The 20,961-nt window shown below is 42.3% G+C and overlaps 1 protein-coding gene across 1 annotated transcript in view; it reads right to left on the reverse strand.

The window, feature by feature from the left end:
• fa2h (fatty acid 2-hydroxylase) overlaps window positions 1-20,961 on the reverse strand; it is a 28,185-nt gene that overhangs the window by 983 nt on the left and 6,241 nt on the right. Inside the window, exons 2-7 of the mRNA XM_029433572.1 lie at window positions 11,387-11,512; window positions 6,403-6,545; window positions 6,078-6,178; window positions 5,638-5,810; window positions 797-1,049; window positions 1-716 (exon numbers count right to left, since the gene is read on the reverse strand). The exon at window positions 1-716 is cut by the window's left edge and continues 983 nt beyond it. Coding sequence (XP_029289432.1) covers window positions 649-716; window positions 797-1,049; window positions 5,638-5,810; window positions 6,078-6,178; window positions 6,403-6,545; window positions 11,387-11,512 — 864 coding nt within the window. The 3' untranslated portion in view covers window positions 1-648. The remainder of the gene's footprint in view (window positions 717-796; window positions 1,050-5,637; window positions 5,811-6,077; window positions 6,179-6,402; window positions 6,546-11,386; window positions 11,513-20,961) is intronic.

Below are 20,961 nucleotides of genomic sequence, written 5' to 3' on the forward strand. Positions count from 1 at the left end.
GGAAGTGTGTGTGTGTGTGTGTGTGGGTCTACATTCATTTGTGTTATGCTGTTGGCGATTATTTATTGTGATAATTTTTCGAGTTTCTTCAGTGAGATCTTGAATGTGCTCTACAGTATTCTACAGCTATGAAGGAAAGAATAGAATTCCTTCAAATTAATTGAAACCACAACAGTCAAAATACATAGACGTGCACATGTGTAAGTGTGTCTGTTCATCTATTTGTGTGTGTATCCGTCTCTTTCTCTCCATGGCCCACCTCCTAGCTGTAAGTTATGATGTTGTGAATGGCTATCAGGTGATGACTTGGCTGGTGAGAGCAGAGTGATGAAGAGCATGGCAGTAGAAGATGTTGGTTTGGTTATAAAAGAAAATGGCCTTTCAGCTGTGCAGGAATGATCACAGTGCGGAAACACACCCACATGACTGAGCTTAGGCAAAAAGGGTGTTGATGGCTGGAATCAAAAAGCAAGATGATATGTAGTACAGTATGGAAGTATGGATGAGTTGCAGTGGCCCAGGAGTCCTCAGAGGTGGAGCTTCCTCCTTGGTTGGGAAAGCTATGGCTGCAGAGATTGGACTAAGGGTGTATTTAGCATGTGGGCTGGTTGCTAAGTCCTGTGGCCCTTCAGGAGAGCCATTTCTGTGTTAGAATTTCTCATCGGGGATGACTGTGTTGAAGGGGTGATCCCAGAATGTGGAGGTGATTCCAAAACCTGGAAAGAGAAATAAAGATTACTTAGATAGATCACACAAGCCCTATAGGTTTATCAAATGTCAGGTTTCCAGTGCTCACCTGCTCTCTGGTGCTCAAAGTGGTGTTTAATGTGGTAGGCCTTCAGGCTGTACATATACGAGCCTCTTTTTGGCGAACCGTAGTGAAGGTAGTAGTGGATCATATCGTACACGACGTAGCCACACAGTCCTCCGACAAACACAGATGACCCAAGGACCTGTGGGAGCGTACTGCAGAGGATTAGATAGAAACTTCCCACCACTAGGGAGGCCAGGCCGGGGGGGAAGACCAGCCGAGCGCCGTCAAATGGAGACTGTGGAGACAGACATCATACAATGAGACATGATTCTGCAGAAGCAACAGATAGAAACGAGCAAAAAAAAGGTTCAAAAGAGCAATTTTATGATTACAAGTTAACAGTACTGTATCTAGTTACCCCTGAGCCATGTCATCTGCAGGCATGTGAGCTTTCACTCCTACGCAGCTGACATTTCCACATGTACCTCTCTTTTAACAAGAACAATTTTTATCAAATTAATACACTCAACAACTGCATGTTTGACCTCAAATGCTGGATGGCCCAGAACTTCATGCAGCTAGATGTTGATAAGACTGAGGTAATCATTATGGGCCCCGGAACAGTTAATGCTTAGACTACCAAAATATATCCCCAAACTCTAAACATCTTGGTGTCATCTGTGATAATAACCTACGCTTGGAGTAGACTCCACAAGATCAGTTACAGTTTATCCAGTAGAAATCTTGAGACATAAATGCTTATATTTATTCTTGTTTGTACTATTGTAACTCTCTCTACCCGTCTGAATCAGTAACATTTACACAAATTATGCGGCAAAAATGCGGCAGCCAGCTCACCGAGACCAAAAATAGAGAGTGTTACTCCTAATTTGGCTTCTCCAGGTACATTTTCGTATTGATTTAAGATTGTATTGATAACTTTAAAGGCCTGCTCTGGACTCACACCAAAGTACATCTCAGATCTTTACAAGGTACTCATCCTGCAATCTAGGCTGAGGACCAAGAGTCACTGGGTCTTTTCTGTTCGGGCCGCCACTCTGGAACAACCTCCCTGAGGAGATCCGACTGGCGAGCTCCTTATCCTTATTTAAATCTTGCTTAACACGTTGTTTTATATGTGTGCTTTTCACAGGGTTTCCATCCATCCATCCATCGTCTACCGCTTATCCGGGGTCGGGTCGCGGGGCAGCAGCTCCAGTAAGGAATCTTCCCTTCTCCGGGCCACATCCAAGCTCCGACTGTAGGATCCCGAGGCGTTCCCAGGCCAGTGAGGAGATATAATCTCTCCACCGAGTCCTGGGTCTTCCCCGGGGGTCTCCTCCCAGCTGGACGTGCCTGGAACACCTCCCTAGGGAGGCGCCCAGGTGGCATCCCTACTAGATGCCCGAACCATCTCAACAGGCTCCTTTCAACGTAAAGGAGCAGCGGCTCTACTCAGAGTCTCTCACGGATGGCTGAGCTTCTTATCCTAATTCTAAGGGAGACACCAGCCACCCGTCTGAGAAAACCCATTTTGGCCGCTTGTACCCGTGATCTCGTTCTTTCGGTCATGACCCAGCCTTCATGACCATATGTGAGGGTAGGAACGAAGATCGACCGGTAGATTGAGAGCTTTGCCTTCTGGCTCAGCTCTCTTTTCGTCACAACGGTGCGGTTGTCATGAGCCCTCTCCCTGCCTGGTAACACCACTAATTGTTTTCAATTACCTCCACCTGTCTCTGCTCCACCCTCGTTAACTTACCAGCTGCACTGCATTTACCACTCATCATGCCCTGTATAGAAAGCCCTGTTTTTCAGTCCACACTTGTCAGATCATCTGCAAGCCTACATCGGAATCCTGCCTGCCTGCCTGCCTACCTGCCTGCCTGCCTGCCTGCCTGCCTGCCTGCCTGCTTTCAACTCTGACTCCTGATCTGTGATCTGTTACGACTACTCTGATCTCCAGCCCCGGTAAACCCGACTTGCCTTCCGCCTTACGACTACGAGTTTAGAATATCCCTGAACTGTACTACTGCCGTGCCTCATTCGGCCCTGTTGTGTGTGTGTGTTTCAATAAAACCTTGATCTCGAAATTGCGCTCCTGGGTCCTCGTCTGTCTGTCCTGACAGCGGTAAAGCGACTACAGTACCGCCCCCGCTGCTCTGACTCTCCGGCCAATCTCTCGCTCCATCGTCCCCTCACTCGCGAACAAGAACCCTAGGTACTTGAACTCCTTCACTTGGGGTAAGGGCTCCTTCTCTACCCGGAGGAGGCAATCCACCGGTTTCCTGCTGAGAGCCATGGCCTCAGATTTTGAGGTGCTGATCCTCATCCCAACCACTTCACACTCTGCTGCGAACCGATCCAGTGACTGTTGAAGGTCACAGACCGATGATGCCATAAGGACCACATCATCTGCAAAGAGCAGCGATGAGATCCTCAGGCCACCGAACTGTAACCCCTCTCCTCCACGACTACGCCTCGATATCCTGGCGGAGGCCAACATTCACTGGGAACGAGTCTGACTTACTGCCGAGTATCTGGACACAACTCTCGCTTTGGGTGTACAGGGATTGGATGGCCCTCAGAAGTGACCCCTCACCCCATACTCCCGCAGCCCCTCCCACAGTATCACCCGGGGAACCCGGTCATACACCTTCTCCAGATCCACAAAACACATGTAGACCGGATGGGCGTACTCCCAGGCCCCCTCCAGGATCCTTGTGAGAGTGAAGAGTTGGTCCGTTGTTCCACAACCAGGACGGAATCCGCATTGTTCCTCTTCAATCAGAGGTTCGACTACCGGCCGAACCCTCCTTTCCAGTACCTTGGAGTAGACTTTACCAGGGAGTCTGAGAAGTGTCCCCCCTTTTTAAATAGGGGAACCACCACCCCGGTCTGCCACCCCCTAGGCACTGTCACAGACTTCCACGCAATGCTGACGAGGCGTGTCAACCAAGATAGCCCCTCAACACCCAAAGCCTTCAGCATTTCTGGACGGATCTCATCAACCCCTGCAGCTTTGCCACTGTGGAGTTGTTTGACTACCTCAGTGACTTCCGTCAGGGAAATTGACGATGATCCCCCATCAGCTTCCAGCTCTGCCTCTACCATAGAGGGCGTGTTAGTCGGATTCAGGAGTTCCTCAAAGTGCTCCTTCCACCGCCCGATAACCTTCTCAGTCAAAGTTAGCAGGGTCCCACCCTTGCTGTACACAGCTTGGATGGTTCCCCGCTTCCCCCTCCTGAGGTGCCGTATGGTTTTCCAGAAGCACCTTGGTGCCGACCGAAAGTCCTTCTCCATAGCTTCTCCGAACTTCGCCCACACCAAAACAAAACATGCGGCCTCAGATCAGATGATACGATTACAAAATCGATCATTGACCTTTGGTCTAGGGTGCTCTGGTACCACGTACACTTATGAGCATCCTTATGTTCGAACATGGTGTTTGTTATGGCCATTCCATGACTAGCACAGAAGTCCAACGACAAACGACCGTTCGGGTTTAGATCAGGAAGGCCGTTCCTCCCAATTACGCCTCTCCAGGTGTCTCCATCGTTTCCCACGTGTGCGTTGAAGTCTCCTAGCAAGACTACCGAGTCCCCTACTGGAGCCCCCTGCAGGGCTCCATTCAGGGTCTCCAAGAAGGCTGAATACTCCGAACTGAGTTTTCCCCCCCATAACCCAAAGGCATAGGGAGGCGACCCTCTCGTCCACCGGGGTGAACTCCAACATAGCGGCGCTCAGACGGGAACTTGTGAGTATCCCCACACCCGCACGACGCCTCACACCTTGGGCAACTCCGGAGAAGAATAGAGTCCAACCCCTATCCAGGAGTACGGTTCCAGAGCCAAGGCTGTGCGTAGAGGTAAGCCCCACCAGATCCAACTGGTACCGCTCCACCTCCCGCACTAGTTCCGGCTCCTTCCCCCATAGAGAGGTGACGTTCCACGTCCCCAGAGCCAGCCTCTGCTGCCCGGGTCTGGTCCCTCGAGGTCCCTTACCATCACTGCCACCCGTGTGACAGCGCACCCGACCAGCGGTTTTTCCCATGAGTGGTGGGCCCACAGGATGGATGGATGGGAGGCACCACGTAGCTTCTTCCGGCTGTGCCCGACCGTGCTCCGTGGCAAACCCGGCCACCAGGCGCTCCCTCTGGGCCTGGCTCCAGATGGGGGCCCCAGGCTTCCTCTGGGCAGGGTCTCTCCTTTCCTTTCCCTTTTTTTCATGAAGTCGTTTTGAACCATTCTTAGTCTGGCCCCTCACCTGAGATCAATTGGGAGACCCTACCAGGAGCACTAGGCTCCAGACAACACAGCTCTCCGATTCATAGGGGGACACAAAACTCTCCACCACGATAAGGAGATAGTTCACGGGGTTTGTGGCTCATATTTATCTTTTTATCTGTAAAGTTACTTCTTAAAACCCATTTATACACAACCGCATTCTCTTAACTTTTATTTCTTATTTTAATAATTTCATATTGTTTTATTTGACTTATTTGACTTTTTCTCATATCCTTTAATAAAAGTTGTAAAACTTTTTAACTGTTTTATAATTGTTTGGCTGTCAATTTTATTGTCTTGAAAAGCACTTGCAACTTTGTTTAGAAGGGCTATATAAATAAAGTTTATTGTTTTAAGAGAGATATAAATTATCAATGCCAATTATAACTATTGATAACACTCGATGTGCACTCGAGTGCACACATTGAAAATGAAAATGAAATTGAAACTATGTGAAATAGGGAGAAAGTTGTTTATATACAGCAATAAAAAGAAATTAAATAATTATGCCAGAAAGTACTATGAGTTGATGATTAACCATTATCATGATCAAGAGATCTGCCCCGTCGCTCAGCCTCAGTGGCGGTGTGTTTGTACCTTATGGTGCTGTCCATGCAGGAGGAAGTGTATCGTGATGAGGTAGTAGTTATGGGCTGGTGGCTTCATGTGAAAGACAAAGCGATGGATGCAGTACTCGATGAACGACCACATGAACCAGCCCATCAAAAAGAGCAGGGGGAAAATGTACTTATGGATCGGGATAGAGAAGTCTGGGAAACACACAGATATTCACATAGACACATACACGTATTAACTGGACATGAGCATTGACAACACACATGTTGTATGGTTGTGTGCATATCTAAATGAGAATGTGGATGTGCATATGAAAATGAAAGTTTGCAGAAGTCTCTAGTGCTTATGGGTTCATAATGTCTGCATGCATTGTTTATGGCTGAGTGTGCAGGCAGGCAGGCAGGCATGTACGTGTGTGTGTGTGTGTGTGTGTGTGTGTGTGTGTGTGTGTGTGTGTTTACCAGAAGTGAGGTCTAGCCTGGTGGTGCCCTTTGCCAGGGTGGTGTAGCAGTACCAACTGAAATAAAACACAATAGGAAGCCACACCACTGGTACCCAGTACCTGTAACAAGAGAGCATGTGGTCATACTTACAATCTTTTTGTCACAATATGTTTTTTTTATATTCTATCATATCATATCATACTGAGGGTGGTGCAGCCTAATGGTCAGAGGATAAAACCATATATATATATATATATATATATATATATATATAATATATAATATATAATATATAATATATATCATCATATATATAATCACACACACACATCTAGTCTCTTACCAGGAAGTCTTGGTGCTGGCCTCCAGGAAGGGGTTTCCAAACAGTCTGATTGGTCTGTCCACCGGCTGGTGAACCCATGCATCATATTTCTCTCCGAGGTGGCCTACCTGCCATGCCAGGGGCTTCCGCCAGTCCACCAAATCCTGTACAGATACAACCAATGAGGAAATTAGAAAAATAATTTAATGCACATACAGTAAATGTGACTGTGCTGGAGAAAGCACACAGTGTTATAACTGAAACGCTGTTGCCTCCAGCAGGTGGCAGCAGAGAGTTAAACATTGATGAACTGCTCTCAGACTTGTCAAACCAGGAAGTGACTGCTGTATGTTTGTTTGTGTTGTGTTAGTTACTTTTAAAGCTCTACACAAGCACCTGACGCTTACAGCCACATATGAGACATGCAGCTCTGGTGTGGATGAACAATGGAGACAGTACAGTCACTTTTGTAATCCAAAGCACAGATGAGTACATTAGAAACATGACCAGAGAGGAAGAAATCACATTGAAGCAGACAATTCACTTTAATCTTTATGTCATTTGTATTACTTCTGAAGCATCATGTGTTCCCCGGGTCACTGCTAAATGGTGTTTATTGTTTATTATTTGGGAAATGATGATTGTTGCCCAGGTGGTGGTGCTTATGAAACCCTTCTGAGTACATCCGTATCAGGCACGGACTGACAGAGTGACCTGAGGTTGATGACTTAGTTTCAGACTGATCCAATCCAAAGATTATTTTCAACTGTGAATTCTACCACACAATGTGTCACTGGGTCTGACATCTCCCGTTCCACAGAAAGCATCACGTCAACACATCCACACTGATAGTTTAGCATGCGATGGCACTTTTGCCATGACTGGTCAGCCTACTGTCGGGTTTATAAGTTATCAACATCAGAGCATTGCCTCGTGACACCAATCTGTGTCCTTTATTACCGCTGTCCACTCAGGACAAAGTGATACTATAAATGCAGCTTATTTTGCTTTGTGCTGATATCGAGTAATGCTGTGCAGTACATGTATAAGGCTACAACAAATATAACTAGTCTGCAAAAGAATATGATATAAACTTAATTTATGTTTTGCACAAAAGCTAGAATGTTTCTTTTTTTTTTATTGTAGCTTTGCATACTTTTTCAAATTTTGGAGCAGCTACAGAAGTACAGCGCTCAAAGAATGTGCATATAGTGTACTGCATATATATGTACTGTATCTGTCCTGTTATGGCTTTGTACACTTATATATATTTTCAGTGATGAGAATTTATATTTTAAGTAATAATGTAATATTTTATATTATAAAAACCTGCTACTACCTCAGCTTAATTTTTCTTCAGTTATATTGCAATTAAAAACAATAGAAGTACAGCGGAAAATAAAGTAGCATTAAACTCCAACAACTACTCTGAATTCAGCCTTACAAGCTATAAGCTGCCAGTTCATTCATGTTGGGGAAGCCCTGATAGCCTGCTGATAACTGCCATACTATATATGTTCAAATTTGTCGAGCGGGAAATTAAAGTTTATCAGCTGCTAGTCAACAAGTCTGTACTGTATCCTCTGTCATATGGAGAAGATAAGACACTTGTGACAACTTCCCACAAACAAGTGATGATAGTTTAAAACCCAGTGGAAGAAGTCGTTTCATTCCACTATCATCTGACACACATGACACACACCACACGGACATAATGTCATTTGTATTATAGCTCACAAATGATTCTGTTATTAATTCATTTACACTGTTCATAAAACATGGTGGAAACATGATGTGTTATGTTAATCACTATCAGACTGGAAGTAACTCAGTCAATATGTATTCTATATATCATCAAATGTCACACTAACGGTATTCTAAAGTTTACTAGGTGAAGCTTGATCATTAGCACAAAGATAAGGATGATGGTTTCTGTATTGAAAATGAACAGATGACACAATACAAAAGTCATTGGGCCACATGCATTTGGGAAACCACCGTGTCTCACATTCCTGAGTGTAAGTCATACACACACACACACACACACACACACACACACACACACACACACACACACACAGAAAGGAAAGTATCTAAATAATGTGAGATTCCTGCTCTACCAGTTTGTCCTCACACTGTGTCAACAATACGACAATAAATAAACTGAACAAGGCGGCAACTATGGTGAGGCATTCTCCCAAAACAGGTTTTCTTGTATTGCATTGTGTACACGTACACACACACACACACACACACACACACACCACACCACACCACACCACACCACACACACACACACACACACACACACACACACACACACACACACACACACACACACGGTAGCGTTAATGCACAGTCGATTAAAAGACGCAAGTAGTGATGAAGATGCAGATCTGCACTGGAGGCACAAACATGTCTGCTCACATTGAAAATGTTTGCGGTGATCCCGAGTCCCTCTAAAGCAGGGGTGTCAAACATACGGCGGGATGACTTTGCAAAATGTAAAAATTACAGAGAAGACATTAACTGCAATTTTTAAATAAAAGTAACTGCCATTTAAAAATGTTCCACTAAATGTGTTGTGCCTTTGTAGATACACTGATCTGTGAGTTGTAATGCACATGTGTAAATGTTAAACTGAGGCATAATATTGTTAAAATTGCACTTATTTTTCTTAAGAAATGTTTGGTTGTTAATACATAATGTTTTGTAAATAGATAGTTCATTAAATGTGAACAATTTCAGAATGTACTTTTTTTGCAGTAAAACAAAAGGGAAACATTTGGAGTTATTTATTGGTTATTATGCTGTGATGTTACTGGTCCGGCCCACTTGAGACCATATGGGGCTGCATGTGGCCCGGAACTAAAATGAGTTTGACACCCCTGCTCTAAAGGAATACTCCAGCTACATTTCTATCTTTTTAGTATACAATGCTTACAGGTCGTAAGGTAGAAAGATGGTTGTTTGAAGCTGGCACTAATTATTCTCCACAGACAGAATGAGTTGTGGTCTGCTTACATTCATATTCGTTACAATAGTTTCTTGTGGTGACACAGTTTCACCCAGAAAACCGTCCTCCTCACACTCACCAAACTATGTAGCTTCCTTTTGTCACTACTGTGGTTGACTGTTTACGCTGCTCAGACAAGATACAAGCAGCTCAATGCACAAGTGACAAATGGAAGTGGAATGAGAAGTTATTATATCCTGTATTCAAATTGACAGAGCCAGAGACTAAAAAGCTTTTAGAAACTAACAATCTTGTTTGGCCATGTCTAATTGTGAATAATTATCACAAAATATATATATAATATAGCGAAGGAGATGCAGCTTGAGAGCAGAGGAAACGTTACAGAAGAAATGATAATCAGTATCAAGCCGTCATTTGTTTAGGGTTGTTATAGGTGATATTGTACATGGTGATACAGACCTGATACACACACACACACTTATCAGAAATATTTTTATGTTGAGCTCTGTTTTTCTATATAGCACATGACAGGTGCGGAGACATTCCCAGCACGGCAGCCGAACCAAAACAAACAGCTCATTTATCTGGCATGTGGGTTTGGTTATTGAAATCACACCACACTGGAGCTCTGTGATGGAGGCTCAGGATGTATTTTACAGTGACACCTAAAACACTCAAACTGGTAGTACAGGGATTTACTCATCACTGTTATTGGAACAACTGTTTCGACGTAGCTGTAAAGACGGAAACACTGTGAAGCGTTATGGTTTATAAGGCCGAGTCGAGGTCTGGTTTACCATGTGAACGGTCAAGAGAGGTGCATTTTACTCAATACACTGAAGCCTGGCAACAGGGTAAGCAAGACGGACTGGTTGAATCTGTCATCACAATGGGCTTCGCGAGGAGTTGGCATGTTGATAGCTGCTGAGTAGAAAAACAAACTGCTCAATCACATGAGCATGATGTAAGTGAATGCATGAATGAGTCATTATGTGGGTTGGGAGAGTTACTTCTAAAATGTATTCCAATAAGTATCACAATATTACTTATCACTTATTACTTATTTATCACCTCAATACCAAATATGCAAATAAAGATGAAGAAATATGAAATGTTGGAATTATTTTGTATGTAAAGCAGAGAAGTCGAAGGACAAAGCACATCAGTGTTGCCGGATTTTAACTTGGAGCAGCTGCAGTATCCATATTCATTTAATTTAATTAACCTACGTGACCTTCAGCAGTCACTGGATCGGTTCGCAGCAGAGTGTGAAGCGGTTGGCCTGGGAACGCCTCAGGATCCCCCAGTCGGAGCTGGTGGATGTGGCCCGGAGAAGGGAAGTTTGGAGTTCCTTACTGTAGCTGCTGCCCCCGCGACCCGACCCCGGATAAGTCGATGGATGGATGGATGGATAACCTACATGCAAATATACTGGTTTGTTCTGTATTATGTTTGCTGGACCAGATATTTGAAGCGGTTTGCTCATTTGCTTTGAACCGTCTTTCCATGCTGGGATGCCTCTTGGCAAAAAGAAGGATCTTGATCAACTGGAAAGTGCACACACCCTCCTGCTTTGTGAAAACTTGCACTGCAATGTGATGTTGTTACCCTTTTCTGCTTAACATACAAAACAATAGCGAAATGTCCACCCAGTGACAGCATGTGTTGTAAAATGTTGTAGTATATCTTCTTTATTTATAATGTATTTTTAAATTGTTATCCTGCTAATAATCCCCATATTCACAAAACGCATTGTTAATCTGATTACGTTTTTTTTTTTACTGTAACGAAATAAAGTTAACCTTTTCTCTTTCCTAATTACGTAACGCCGTTCCATGTGCTCCAGTTACTCCCCGAGCCTGTGTGTTTGTACATCTGATGTCTCGCAGTGTGAGAACTTCAGAGTCTACGAACAAACAGGGTTAGGGTTATGGAAGGAGGCAGGGTGAATAACCTGAGGACTGTTCACTCTTCTACTATCCCCCCTATCAACAGCCCACACACACACACACACACACACACACACACCTTGTCCAGGTCCACAGAGCTGCAGCGGTTGTACGCGTCATTCTCGTCCTCCTCTTTCCTGTCTGTCGTCTCTTCTGCTCTCGTTCCTTCTGTCTGCTCACTGGCCTTCCTCCTCTCTCTCAGAGTCTGAAGAAAACACGACAAAAACAGCCACAATTAACAACAGAAAGGTAGACACCTGATCAGAGCTGTGGAAAAATGGACAATGTGGATGCCTCCTTTGTTTCTCCGGGCAGGTGGTTTAAGTGTTCATTGAGCCTCTTGTCATTTAACTAAAGTCATAGATAGACAGATAAGCAACCTGTTCAGGTAGTGTCTAACAAACAAGCGACTGTACGCTCAAGATGCACAAACACTGAACTGTGTGTAAAAAAGAATTGCATCGTTTTTTTTCCAGAGTTGATGATGGAAGTCGCGAATGAGTGAGCCAGCTCACTTCTTTCTCATCTCTGTTGAGAGGCGCAGTACCAATCATTTCCATTATCCTGGAAACAAGAGTTGAGTTGGGTAGTGTGAGAGGATGTGGGAGAACTCCAGATTCAGTTCATTAAATAAAGATTAAACATGACAATTCACTTTAGTCTTTGTTATTTGATAACTGCTAATAGCCTAAATATAACAATTTTTATAGGGGCAATATGGAGTTTTGGGCAAGTAGATTTCTGACCTACTATCAAACTTTTAACATTGGACCCTGGTGTGTGTGTGTGTGTGTGTGTGTGTGTGAGAGTCACACGATCAATTAAAAGGACCGCCCTTAGCTCTTCTCTGTTTGATGCAACAGCCTCATCACCATACTAAATGGTGACCTCATGTCCACAACACTTTACATTTACAATCTTCAATCTTCAAACTGTTGTTTCTGTCACCGATTCCACAGGTACACGGGCGAAACACTGCACACAGATCATTGATCTGACATGTCTAGTTGCCTTTAATGACTGTGCTGCACACTTTTTAAGAGGTCTACACTGCAACGGTGACCCAGGAACTAGTTCTTCATAACCATTATTACAACGTGGGCCATAATGTAACAACTGAGGAGGAAACTGTGCCGTCCATCCCGCTGTGCAACATTAAGGCTGCTTTTATAATCAAATCTTTTCACTGACTTACACAAGGGTGTTGTGCGCCTGTTTGAATGAAACATTAGTGGCTTTTACATTTCACTTACCCTGACAAAGCAGGGTGGCTACTGTGGCTGCCTCGAACACTGCTGTAGTCGTCCTTAATCGAGCTTAATATCTTCATGCAAATAATGCAATCAATGCAAATAATTAGATGTTACATGAGGATGTAAACAAGTATCTGAATTTTGAACCAAATTAAATTAGCCACAACCTAAACATGGTGAACATTGCTGTTGAGTTGCATTTTTTAAATTATCACAAGCAGTTAATCTGGAATCCAGTCCTGTAGCTCTTTGTTAGCATAAATTAGTATATTTTGTGATATAATGTCATTTATGGTACAAAATATCTTGAGAACTGTTCATCTAATATAGCGAAGGAGATGCAGCTTGAGAGCAGAGGAAACGTTACAGAAGAAAGATAATCAGTATCAAGCCGTCATTTGTTTAGGGTTGTTATAGGTGATATTGTACATGGTGATACAGACCTGATACACACACACACACACACACACACACACACACACACACACACACACGATTTCTTTATGTTGGTGAAAGTAATAAGCGGACACACCCTCTGTATCAGCAGCAGCAGCCATGGCCTACGTGAGTGATGTAAAATTCTGATGTTTAATAAGTGGAACACTTTATACATACTGGCTTAACAAAGGTGACCAGAGCTCTGTGTCATCAATGAATTCTGCAGGTGTTGTGTATTCGGGGGGTGTAGTCGGTATTGAGAATGTGAATAGCTGACAATTGCATCAAACAAGTTAATAGGAACTGCAAACACATGGCTAACATCACACCATATAAAACAGTATAGGATAGAACACACAACTTTAGTTTCTTCAGTCCTTAAAATGAGCTTCTGCTAACTTTACATATAAGAACAGCAAATGTAGTACAGTGTTGGAGTGTGGCGCGTATTTCTTTTAGTTATCTCCTCTCCTTCCCCCTGTCTGTAGGTGTGTGCGCATGTGTGTGTGTATATACAGTTAGGTCCATAAATATTTGGACATTGACGCAATTTACATCATTTTGACTCTGCACACGACCACAATGGACTTGAAATTATGTTATTATTATAACAATCAATATGTGCTTTAAGTGCAGACTTTCAGCTTTAATTTGAGGGTATTTACATCCAAATCAGATGAATGGTGGAGGAATTACAACACATTTTATACGTGGTGATAAATGATGAAAATTGTGTCAATGTCCAAATATTTATGGACCTAACTGTATATGTACATACATACACACACACACACACACACACACACACACACACACACACACACACACACACATAAATACACACACACACGCACACACACACACACACACACACACACACACACACACACATACATACACACACACGTACATATACACACACACACACACACACACACACACACACACATACACACACACACACATACACACACACACACACACACACACACACACATACATACATACATATCATTCCTTTAGCTTTGCATTGCTTTAGCACAACTGATAAGGTTTTACATATTATTTAGACAGAGTTTCGTGGACATTGGAAAGGTGAGTGGCGGAAAAGAAAAAAAGCTCATCAGGGAAATTCAAAGCCTCAGCACCATGGGAACACAGTGTTCCTCAAAGGCAGCAAGTCATTCAGCATGGCCTTAGTGTTTGCTTTCATTCATAGTCATATACCTTGATAGTCATAAACATTTATTGTTCAAATAAACTCTACGGAGAGAAATCTATCCTTTCCTACAATGACAATGACTGCTCAGGTGCAGGTTATGATTTACTTTGAGTCTCACATTTAACATCAATCGTTAATTATTATCTTATGTGCCAGATTGACAAAGAACACAGTTTGTTTTAAGTCACCATGTGTTCTACATCTGAGGTAGGTACACGGCATCTGCCAGTTCTTTTGATTTATAACTTGCCTAAAAATGACTGTTTATCTGTCATTCACCTGAAACAAACAAATACTACCACATCTTTCTGATGACACACTGAATCCACAATTATTCTGAATAGAGTTCATCTAGGTTTGAATCGTCTCTTCGTGGTTTAATCTCTAGATATGGTCACGAACAAACAAAGCACTGAGAAAAAAACTTTTACAAATGCATATTTTCAGGCTTGTTTAAAGAGAGATTGGATTTGGCTTTACGGTGGCACATTTAGCCAATCTGGTGTCAGGAAATCAACATGTGTCTATCATACTATAGATGAACTGTATGCACAAACCTCAAATGAATTAGTTTCTATTCTGTCGGTGTTGTACCATGAAAAGTAAGGCTGCCTGTGTTTGACAAAAACATCAGTACATCTACACCAACACATCTACCAAGCATGTTCAGGTTAATATTGTTCTGATAAACAAGACTTCAAAGAAATCCTCTTAAAAGTTTAATCATTTATTACTTGGATCAAACGTGAAAACAATAATAAGAAATGCACAAGACAGAGCCACAGCTTAACACTTGACAGACTGTTAAGGCACTGGCAGCATCAAACTGAGAGGGTGTAAGGCATCAGTAGTGGAATAAGCTTTTTACTTTTAACTTGTGTGATAATTGAAGAAAACCAGGTCTTATATGGAGGCAAGTGAACCTCAGTAAATGTCACATATTCTCCATAATTGAGATAATGTCATTTGTGCTCATTGTGCAAAAGAATCTCACAACAATTGACATAGGCTAAACATGACAACTGTGTAACCAAAGAGTTAAAGCAGTCACAGGTAGACTGTGGGAGTTCCTCTTTACTGACACAAATCCTACTGGACCTCACTGTAAATGTTACGTTGTCCACTCCAGGATTGTGTGTTCCTATCATTGAAGTCATTGATGTTTATGTTACATCTATTGTGGCCGTTTGGGAACACTGCTTGTGTGCTGTGATACTAAAGGGGACATATTAAGATCATTTTCAGGCTCATACTTGTAACTTGAGTTTCTACTAGAATATATTTACATGCTTAAATGTTTAAAATAATAAATACATTTTATTAAATAAATAATTTCCTCATATTTTCTTTCTGAATATACCTGTATTCACCTCCTTTTTGAAAACCTTTGTTTTAGTGTTTGTCTCTTTAAAAGCCTAATCTGCTCTGGTTTGTAAGCATAATTGCAACGGTAGTTCTCAAATTGTCGGTGGAGATTAGCTGCACGGTTACGGCTAAAGTGACAATCATACTTTCATATCACTTTCACATTTGAATAAACAGAGTGATGCTTTCACTTTCATGTTGTGTTACACTAATGCTAATGTCCGAATGAGGGTTGCACAATACTGGAAAAAAACTGACATTGCAATTGTTTTTGTTTTGCAATACATTGAAATATAAAAAAATACATAAAAATAAAACACCCTGAATTTTGTAGGCTACATTTTAAAGTAAAATGCATCAATCAAATTAATACACAATACACAATGTTGTGCTCTTGTAAACAATGTTGTGCTTTTGCTAACAATTTAATCATAAAAACATTGCTTATATAGATATGAATGGTGATGACACGGCAAAAAAGTCACACCCACAAGGCCACGAGTGATCTTCACCCCGGGCCTTTCCAAGCCGACATACTGTAACTGGTCGTAGCGCACATGGCCACCCGCCGAGTTGAATCGCCCGGGCAGACACGCCCGTCTGCTCTCTGCTGTAGGCTATAGTACACAGTTTATGGACTCCAGACACTCACATATATGTGCACAAGCACTGAGCTCTGTGAGTTTTTCATAATATGTCCCCTTTAAAAGAATCAAATGGATAGATATATATCTTAATAATGCTCCTGAAACTCAGCCGTCAAAACTCAGTGTCCAAGGGAGGTGAGGACTCAGGTAACCCCTCATTTACTAGTTGTTAAGTAAACACTGAATGCAGGAGGAGGGAGTTTAGTCACTAACTGCTGGCCTTCATCTGTGTTTCTGTTGATCCAGGAGAGCCTTTTTACACTTTGTTCAGGCCCGAGCCTGACACAATGGAAGATATGCCTTTGCTGTTGACATAATTCTCACACCATGCAGCCCATTGTCATGTCAAGAATGACAAATATTTACTGCATAATACTGAGGAGGCATACTATAGTACTATAGCCCTGTCATGATACTGCTGTATCTTTCAGTATATAGCTTACATTCACAACACACATCGTAAACCTGCAAAAATCTTTTTTGTTGTCTTTATAAAAAGGCAACCCTCAATTACATCATTCCTCCTTTGTCCATAATATTTGCTGTTTAGGTCGATTATTAATAATTGAAATTTATGAAAACTTCGACTTCATGACACAGGATTTCACATGTTTCTCAATTCTTGTATCACAATTCAATGTAAACAACTCAACTCAAGAAAACGATTCAGAGACGCCTTGTCAGGAGAGGGCAGGGTGACCGGACAATCTTATTTTACTTAAGGAGAAAAACATAAGGAGTGATCTGTCCCAGTAGGAGGAAATACATAAAAGAATCAGACACAAAACACAAAGGAGATGGTTAGACCGGGGCGGCGATGTGGCCTGGTACCATCGCAATACAAAAACTGTAGTCAGCCTGCACTGGGAGGAGGGGGAGGAGGGGGAGGAAGAGGCTGGATGATTTAAATGAATGTGGTGAAGAGGAATACAATAGATTTAGAGGGCAATGGGGGACTGAGTTTGGTTCTGATTACAATAAGAGATCAACATCTGTGACAATTTAGATTAGCATGACAACCACTTCATTGTGATGCTTCAACAATTAAAAATACACGAAGAAGTAGCTGAATATGGATAGCAGTGCAGAGAGCAGTCTGACCCGGTTTCATTCTGTTGCCATTTGTTGTGATCCCAAAGTTAAGCTGGTGGGCAGGTAGAGGAGCCAACATTATATGGCATCATGGGGTGGTGGAAGAGAAAAGAGAGTTCAAACTGGGGTAGAAGGGCTGAACAGGCCAGACACTGAAATAACAAAAGGGTGGTGTAAGGCAAAGAAGAAGGAGAGAGATTTCTTTCTTCAAGGCTTAAAGATTAAACCAACCAGGGCGCCCCGGTAGCTCACCAGGTAGCTCACCAGGTAGCTCACCAGGTAGCTCACCAGGTAGCTCACCAGGTAGCTCACCAGGTAGCTCACCAGGTAGCTCACCAGGTAGCTCACCAGGTAGCTCACCAGGTAGCTCACCAGGTAGCTCACCAGGTAGCTCACCAGGTAGCTCACCAGGTAGCTCACCAGGTAGCTCACCAGGTAGCTCACCAGGTATGGTGGGCGACCCATGTACAAAGGCTGAGTCCTTGCCACAGTGGCCCGTGGTTGCTCGAGTACAGCAAATGGCCCGTGGCATAAAAAGCCCTAAAAATGATTCAACCAACCAAATACAAACACCAATAAACCTTTTCAAGAGCAAATATTAATATTTGACAATCGTCATAACAAATCAATCTAAAATGGTATAATATTATCCAGAAATGTATGGCTCACTGACAACATCACACACTGTTATTAATCCCTACCTACAGTCTAAATCAATATATTACCTGAACAATTTGACTTATAATGTTGTCTCTTCATTCCTCTATGCTGTAAAACCTTCCATTCACAAAAAACATTTAACATTACCTCCAATTTCACTTTGTGCATGAGGCCTATTTGTATTTCTTTATTGATAATAATGTTTGGCTTGATTTTGTGCTTTGAGGTGAAACAAAATAATAATAATAAATAAGTAACAGCAAAGAATGAACAGAGCATTAAAAGGCAGCAGCTCTACAGGTGAACTTAGTTCTAGAAAACACTTTCATATCTGTTGGTCTCTGGTTACATAGCAGATGAGAAGTGTCAATCAGTCAACCTGTGGAGGCTGAGGTGGTTCATCACTTCCACAATGAAACAACACCCAGAACATTTGGTCTTATACACTCTGACGGTGTATTTATGTAACATTTAAACTTGTACGATGCACCCTACAAACTGGGCGTTGTGACAACCGTGTGAATATTAGTTTTTTTCTGAGGGTGTGTCAACAGCAGATCCCTGATAGGGTGCATGTGAAGTGGTCAGGGTAAAAGTTCAGTAACGCTGTGGAAAGTTTGATAACACTGGTCAGCGCTCTTAGTGGGAGTTAATAAGACTGAACATAGACCGTTGTCCGCACGTCTTTTTTGTGGATAAACATATTGTTGACAATCCGAAGCCTTAAACGTTCTGAACACTTTCCAAATGTATTTGGTAGGATCATCAAAGCAGTATTACTGCCAGTACAACCAAACATATCAGCGGCGCGCACTGCTCCACGTTGCTCGGTTACTGTTTTCTCTGTGTTTACGCGTTTACATTTTCCAAGTTTTTGACCAATAAGAAAGACTCCTGCTCGTACATTTCCGGGTCTATTTCTTTTGGTCCGCTTTAATTTGTGCACTGTGAAACTATACCAGACAAAATATAAAAATGTATCAAAAGTATCAATTTCCCTGTGATTGGGACGAGCCAAACGTCCTAAAAACGCTGGAGACACTTCTGTAAGTCATATGTTTGAATTATTACAATTACAAGCTTTAAAAAATGTCATCATGTTTTTTGTTTTTTTTCTAAATTGTAAGTCAGTGTCTTGGCCTGCAAGTCAAATGTGATGACAATGACTTCAGTGTCATCAGGAAGATCACAAGGCTGTAACAGTTGAATGCAGTCACAGCTCACACTTTGCCAGATACCCTCCTCTCCTGGATTCAGCCACAGACACACCTTATTATTTACATCATTACACAACAGCATTCAATCCAATTCACCGCACATTTGGCAAACTTTCTCCCCAAAGAAACTTTCGCTCTCGGTTACAAAGTCAATAATTTAATCTTAACACGACTGCAACGCTCACTAATAATCTTCTTTTCAGTGGTAAATGATGATCTAGCATTAATGTCATCGCTCTATTTCACAACGTTAATGGAAAAATGTAAAGAATACTTTAGGTGAATAATGGACGCAACACATCCACAATAGTCACATCATCTATTGTTGAATGTGGTGGTGCAGCTGTTTGACTGTCAGTGCCTTATATCTTATATCCTCTAGGAACCCACAACTCCACGGCATGAAAAAGCAAGGGGACAGTGTGTGTGTGTGTGTGTGTGTGTGTGTGTGTGTGTGTGTGTGTGTGTGTGTGTGTGTGTGTGTGTGTGTGTGTGCGTGCGTGTGTGTGTGTGGCTGTGTGTGTGTGGCTAACAAGATCACTCGTCTCTCTCTAACTAAAAGAACCAGTCAAACCTGAATGACCAGGAATCAAGAGCCCAGTATCTGTACCTGCTGTGTGTGTGCCAGAATAAGATGCTCTGTGTAGCTAGCCAATTTGTGCAGTAGGTATCCTGTTACCTGTTGTAAGTAGTGAACTAAGTCCCTTATAAACACTGCAACCACCCTCACCACTATATGTGTGCATTTATATATTTCAAAATGTTGTTCTCGATAATAAGAACTGGCATAAAGCAAGATATGACTGATTTGAAACACTTAAAGACATCAATCAAGTCTCAATGTATAAATAATTTATCAACCTTAATGAACACTTTGTATCCCAGTAGGAATGACATGCACAAACACATACAGTACATGAACTGTATGATATTGAGGTGTCCGAAACAAAAGAGAAATGTGGTGACATCTCTGGCGATCAGCACAAATCCCTGTGACAACAAGAGGACGCTGGCCTAATTAAAACAGCGGCAGTCAAAACTCAAACGGTGAAGTAGAAAACTCGATGGAAATATGACATTTGTTTGTTTCCTGTATTAATGTGAAGAAGATTACATCAGGTCTGTGTGGGGCGATGAGGAGACTTTTTTTATTCTGCCGCTATTTTTCATGTCTTCAGCGGAGCAGAAGCAATATAGATTGTTGGTATTTTAAGCATAATAGTTTTATCCAGGCCAACAGAGGGCTTTCTTTTTTATTTACAAGTCTGCAAATGTGGCCATGTTCAAAACCTAATATATTGTTATGTAATATAATATCTGAGTGGTAATATGAAAGGGCAGTCCAGCAAGGAGCTAAAAGGCAGCAGCTAGTTCCACAGGTACACACACACAATTCTTAATTTGTTACCGCACATTCCCACTGTGTGTCACTGTCAGCTGATTCTTTTCACCAATGACTAAAGTTACTCGTTGATCAGATGTTGATCAGACTCTGACCAGCAGCCAGGTTGTAGAGTTGTGGAGTAAGTATCCATGGCACAAACACTGGCCCCGTCCTCTCCACCTGTAGACTACACTGTTTCTCACACACCTTGCAACCCTTTGTTTTCCTCTAACAACACATCTCTCAAATGTGCATGTTGTCAGGCAATATACAAAATATATCATATTTTAGGAAAGTTAAGCGTAATTTCAGTCCTAGTATAACATATCATCCTCTGTCCTTTTCTTTATGTCCACAGGAAATCATCCGCAGGGTA

Source organism: Cottoperca gobio, chromosome 6 (genome assembly GCF_900634415.1).
Source record: "Cottoperca gobio chromosome 6, fCotGob3.1, whole genome shotgun sequence".
NCBI classification, from domain to species: domain Eukaryota; kingdom Metazoa; phylum Chordata; class Actinopteri; order Perciformes; family Bovichtidae; genus Cottoperca; species Cottoperca gobio.